Source organism: Bison bison, unplaced genomic scaffold (assembly GCF_000754665.1).
Source record: "Bison bison bison isolate TAMUID 2011002044 unplaced genomic scaffold, Bison_UMD1.0 scf7180017864168, whole genome shotgun sequence".
Taxonomy (NCBI): domain Eukaryota; kingdom Metazoa; phylum Chordata; class Mammalia; order Artiodactyla; family Bovidae; genus Bison; species Bison bison.
Genome location: NW_011494740.1, coordinates 3,455 through 9,894, shown reverse-complemented (window position 1 = coordinate 9,894; position 6,440 = coordinate 3,455). Strand labels below are relative to the sequence as shown.

Genomic DNA, 6,440 nt, shown 5'->3' with positions numbered 1-6,440 from the left:
ATTAACAAGCAGAAATTTAACTAAATTAAAAGAAAAATCAGAACAATGGGAATATTATACAGCAAAAAAATGAATGCAATATGGACACATGCAAATGTATATATTCCCTAGTGAAAAATAATGAAAGCATATTTTTCACCCTTTCTGGGGTTTGGGGTATCCCTTAAGAAACAAAAAGAAGGCAGATGATCTGATCTAATCTTGTGACCTGCACCTCCAAAAACATGTAATAATGCTTTTTGTTGTAAATATTTATTTGGTTTGTATTTTTAATCCAAATGTCTAACTAAGGAACTTCACCCTGATACTTTGTCATGCTCTATCTCTGGAGCTGATCCTCCTGCTAAGAATAACAAGATTAATTCACTTTAGGTGTATCATTCTTGTGATCATCTTGAAAGAAACATATGAAGGTGCATTGACATAGAGTGGCCATCCCAGGCCTAGTCTGTTGGCTCATTGCAAGATTGAAAATAAGTAATGCACTGTATGCTAAAAAAAGCTTGTAAGCCAAAAATAAGAATTACATAATGTCATCTGTGGCCTAAAAGAATAAATAAATGTTTCAAATGAGGGAGTATTTTTATTCTCTTTGAGGTAATTGGAAATGCATCATGGAAGCTCTAACATTTAAGACAGATCTTGAAGAAAGGACGATTACAATTGCAAATAAAGACAAGTATTCCTGGAGGGAGCATTCTCACTGGAGAGCCCTGTAGTAACAAAACCGTGTACCTGTGAGGAAGGTTTGTCCAAAGGCTTCCAGTAATTCATTTGCATATAATATGGTGTCCATTAGGAGAATTGTGGAAGAAGAGATGCTATATATATGTGTGTGTGTGTGTGTGTATATATATATATATAAAATCTGTACATATTTGTAAATAAACAAACATATCCATGTGCATAAAGAGAGTTCTAGATAGGTATACCATATACATGGGCTTCTTTGGTGGCTCATATGGTAAAGAATATGTCTACAATGCAGGAGACCTGGGTTTTATCCCTGGGTCAGGAAGATTCCCTGGAGAAGAGAATGGCTACCCACTTCAGTATTCTTGCATGGAGAATTTATAATCTGGTAATGATGAAAATCCATTAAAAGTTATTGAGAGGAATATTATTTACTCAGAGCTCTATTTATAAAAAAGCATCTGAGAGCAAAATTTGGGAAGAGACTCAACAGGATATAGGATAAGTAGTAAGATTACTGTAAATGATAGATGTCAAGAGTTTTGGGGTGAGGGCCTCAGTGGTTTCAGTAGAATGTGTATAGAATAAGTGGTGAGATTGGAAGGTCAGAGTTGGACCTGAAGACAAATCATTTGTTAGTTTTAGAGTATGAGTGTGATGAAAACGAACATATGGGGACTTTTGGGGGACCAAACATGCAAACTCTTGCTCTTTTTCATGTTTGTCACCACTGAATACACTGATATTTTATCAGGCACATTATTTGAACTCTGGCAGTCTTGATGAAAGTGAAAGAGGAGACTGAAAAATCTCCTAAAATTCAACATTCAAAAAACTAAGACCATGGCATGTGGCCCCATGACTCATGGCAAATACATGGGGAAAAAAATGGAAACAGTGGCAGATTTTATTTTCTTGGGTTCCAAAATCACTGTGGATGGTAACTACAGCTATGAAATTAAAAGTTGCTTGCTCTTTGGAAGGAAAGCTATGACAAATCTAGACAGTGTATTAAAAATAAAAGGCAGAGGCATCACTTTGCCAACAAAGGATCTGTATAATCAAAGCTATGGTTTTCCCAGTAGTCATATATGTAAGAGTTGGAGCATAAAGAAGGCCTAACAATGAATAATTGATGCTTTTGAACTTTGGTGCTGGAGAAGACTCTTGAAAGTCCCTTGGACAGCAAGGAGATCAAACCGGTCAATCCTAAAGGAAATCAACACTGAATATTCATTGGAATGACTAATGCTGAAGGTGAAGCTCCAGCACTTTGGCCACTGATGCAAAGGGCCAACTCAATGAAAAAGACCCTGATGCTGGGAAAGACTGAGAGCAGAAAAAGGTGGTGACAAAGGATGAGACGGTTGGATGGCCTCACTGACTCAGTGGACATGAGTTTGAGCAAACTCCAGGAGATAGTGAAGGACAGGGAAGCCTGGTATGTGGTAAAGAATCTGCCTGCCAATGCAGGAGATGTGGGTTAGATCCAAGAGTCTGGAAGATTCCCTGGAGATGGAAATGGCAACCCATTCCAGTAATTCTTGCCTGGGAAATACCTTGGACAGAGGGGCCTGGGGGGCTGTGGTCCATGGGATCACAAAGAGTTGGACTTAGCAGCTAAATAAAAAACAAAACTATGCATTTTAAGCAGCTTGTTCTCAACAATACATTCGAATAATCTATACATAGTTCTTTTTTTCTGATCAGTTTCATTATTTTAAAATTGTAGGAAGGTTGAGACTTTTTCCTTCTTATCCCTCCACTTCCCTTTTCCTCTCTTTGCCCATCCCAGTTAAATCTACAATTTCATCCCATAGCTTTGTGATTCAGTAAAGCTTCTGAGATTACCCTATTACATACAAATACAACTGGACATGACCTTTCAAGATACCATAAACACTGAGAGGCATCTTCCCTCTACTAGTTATTCATAGAGAGAATTTGGTGAAGAATATTCTTATACAGTTTTGCCTGACTTTCACTGCTTTAACTCCTTTCTGAAATTTTTAAATTTCCTTACCATTTCTGTTAGTTTTTCTGTGAATATGACAGTTGAAACCCTACAAAAAGTGAAATTCACCATGTCCCAAATAGAGTGGAATGAAAGCCATTTTGATGCTAGCAGAATTCCTGATATTTGCCTCTCTTCATTCAAATACAAACCTGCCTCCACTGTGAAGTTAAATGTGATATAAATCTCAGGCTGCACAGCTCTATTGTTATCAAAAACATCATATTCAAATTCTTTTCAGAGTTGAATACACCACTATGGTATTTAATGTGTTTGTGAAGCTACATTGAGAACACATGTGTAAAATATTTTGTTTTCCTCTTAAATTATTCTAGTATGACTTAAGTACTTGATGAAATTTTTTTCTATGTGTTCCAGTAATATATAAACATTTTAAGATGCTTATTAATACTCTCAGTTTAAATCATTAAAGCTCTAGGGCAATGATTAGTGTGAAATCTATGAGCATTAATCAATATAGAGTAACATCTAATCTACACAAACTTTTGACTTTTAATAACGGATTAAGTATATTAATGTATGGATGTGAGAGTTGGACTGTGAAGAAAGCGGAGTGCTGAAGAATTGATGCTTTTGAGCTGTGGTGTTGGAGAAGGCTCTTGAGAGTCCCTTGGACTGCAAGGAGATCCAACCAGTCCATTCTGAAGGAGATCAGCCCTGGGATTTCTTTGGAAAGACTGATGCTAAAGCTGAAACTCCAATACTTTGGCCACCTCATGCGAAGAGTTGATTCATTGGAAAAGACTCTGATGCTGGGAGGGATTGGGGGCAGGAGGTAAAAAGGATGACAGAAGATGAGATGGCTGGATGGCATCACCGACTTGATGGAGATGAGTTTGGGTGAGCTCCAGGAGTTGGTGATGGACAGGGAGGACTGGTGTGCTGCAATTCATGGGGTTGCAGAGTTGGACATGACTGAGTGACTGAACTGAACTGAAGTATATTAATATGAGATCTAAGCATTTCTCTTTAACATTTTTGACAGTGAATCTATGACTTTCTTATTTCTCAAACTGTAGATGATTGGATTTAACAGAGGGATTATGACCATATAAAACAGAGAGTCCATCATATCTTGATCATCTGCTTGTGCAGATCCAGGGCGAACATACATAAAGAGAAGAGGCCCATAGTATAAAGAGACAGACAGAAGATGGGCTCCACAGGTAGAGAAGGCCTTCCTTATGCCTTTTACAGCCTTCTTTTTTAAGACTATATGAAGAATAAGTGTATAAGAGAAAAGAACAGTAAGAATAGTGAACACCTGTATTGAACCAGAGAAAATAAATACCATCAGAATATTAATGGAAGGATCAGTACAGGAAATCTTAAATAATGGTACAATGTCACAGTAAAAGTGATGTATTATGTTAGAATTACAGAAGGTCAATCTCAATAAAAAAGCATTATGAAGTATGGCATGAAAAAGGCCACCTGAAAATGATGAAATTAATAGCCGGATGCATAATCTTTTGGTCATAATAACTGGGTAAAATAATGGTTTGCATATGGCCACATAGCGATCATATGCCATTGTTGCCAGCAGAAAACATTCTGTGGTTACACTGACTGCAAAGGAAAAAAATTGTATCTTGCATTCAGTGAGAGACATCATTTTGCTCTTTGCAAAGAAATTGACCAGCAACTGGGGCGTCACTGTGGATGATATCCAGGCATCCACAAAAGCCAGGTTCCCAAGGAATAAGTACATGGGAATGTGAAGGTGACGATCACTGCAGATGAGAGCAATCAGACCAAGATTTCCCATGATGGTGATAAGATATATCATCAAAAACAGCAGGAACAGGGGAATTTGCCATTCTGTTTGATATATGAGTCCTGTGAGAATAAATTCTCTCAGCAATGTTGCATTTTCCTTTTCCATGTCCTCACTGAGTGTTACCTGAAATGAAATGGAGAAAATGATTTTTTTTTAAAGTCACAAGGAATTTAAAACATGAAGATATGTGGAAGAGAGTTGAAATAAACCATGTATATCAGAATGCCCTCTTAGGTTTGTTATTATCTTTGAAATGAATGAGGTCTCTTTGGTTAGAATAAAAATAAATACAATTCAAAAAATGTGAAGCAGTGAACACATTCAGAAAAATGAAAAATTCTAAATAGATGTTTGAGCATAGAGTTGAGTGTAATAGGGAAATTCTATCTGAAACATGGCTATAGGTTCAGGGAAAAGAAGCTTGATGGACCTGGATAATAAATTGAATGTCATGTGAAGAATCTTGAACACTATTCACCAGGTAATAAACATGCACTGAAAATAAGAGATGGGAGTGGCACTGTAAGAGTTTTTAAAATAAATATGTTTCTATGGAAATCAGCTGCAGAAATGAAAAAGTAAAATCAGGAATAAAAGTCAAGAAGCTGTTGCTATTGTCCACTAATTTCCAAACCAGATTATACCAGATCAACATTTTCTAAGGAACTTTTTGTGCAAAATATAAATGATAAAGTTTTACTGTAAAAATTGATTTAGTGGTTCAGAATGAAGTATAATGATCTGTGTTTTAAACTTACTTTTCAAGTGATTGAAATACATATGAAGTAACTAGTCCTTGAGTGAAGTGATATTCGGAGTGATGAACAGGGTGAAGACATACATACAAAAGAATCCAGAGTGTGCGGCTGCTACTGCTAAGTCGCTTCAGTCGTGTCCGACTCTGTGCGACCCCATAGACGGCAGCCCACCAGGCTCCCCCATCTCTGGGATTCTCCAGGCAAGAACACTGGAGTGGGGTGCCACTGCAGAGTCACCTAATACTGAATGTGAAGATGGTTGTAAGCGAAGAATAGAGAGGGGTCTCTTGGTGCTTGAGTAGATTTTCATTGAAAATAGCTTGATAACTCTTATGCAGTGGCTAGTTTGTGGAGATAGTGATCTCTGAACATCCAAGTGATATACTTTATGGTATGAGTTTTCCTTGATTTTATTAGAAATAAATGTCTTGGGAGTGATTGAGGGTAGCTTAGAGCATACTGGTATATGACATCTTTATTAGAGAATGTGTACCAAGTGAAGAAGGAGAGTGAAAATGAAAAATAAGTATATTAAAGAGGTTATAGAGGATTCATGTCACTTTTTTGTATAGCCAGTATCTGACCCTCTTTTCCACCCTCCTGCCACCGGTGGAAGGTATCTACCACCTACTCTGGAATCCCAGAGAATCAGAAACTGATTTTTCCATTCTTCTTGCACCTAGAGTGAGGGGACATGATATAAATTTGGCAAGTCAAACCCACCTACAGTGGATTTGAAATGTAGAGAGAGAGAGTGACAAAGGGACAAGGGCAAAAAAGGGTTTTCTTTGCTAAGGTGGCCATGGCAGCAATGGAAGACTTCAGAAAACGCGTCCTGCACCCACACCAGATTCACTGTCAGTGCGATCAGGGGCATCAAAGCCAGTAGCAGTGACAACAGCTCCCAAGGAGCTAATATTGGGACATGATTTTGGTTGTTGACTGGCTGCCTTTTTCCCATCTGTTGCTGCCATTTTTCCATCTGGTGCCTCTAATCTCACTAGCATTTCTGTGTTAAAGAAAATTTCTATTCAAGAAAGCATTTCATGTTGGAACCAGTAGCCCTGTTTGTCAGTGAGGAAAGACAGGGAAAGACCAGAAGAGCAGAATGATCAGAAAATCAAGGGGAAACTGGAGATATGAGGGTTATGAACTTAAAGAGATGAAAGATACT

At 37.7% G+C, this 6,440-nt stretch overlaps 1 protein-coding gene across 1 annotated transcript; it reads right to left on the bottom strand.

Annotated features, from left to right (window-relative positions):
* Positions 1 to 3,683: 3,683 nt before the first annotated feature.
* On the bottom strand, positions 3,684 to 6,240 carry LOC104990080 (olfactory receptor 5H14-like). Its single transcript, XM_010842005.1, has 2 exons — positions 6,112 to 6,240; positions 3,684 to 4,631 (listed from the first exon to the last, which is right to left on the bottom strand). Exons 1-2 carry the CDS (start codon positions 6,238 to 6,240, stop codon positions 3,684 to 3,686), a joined length of 1,077 nt encoding a protein of 358 aa, XP_010840307.1.
* Between the last annotated feature and the right edge of the window lie 200 nt (positions 6,241 to 6,440).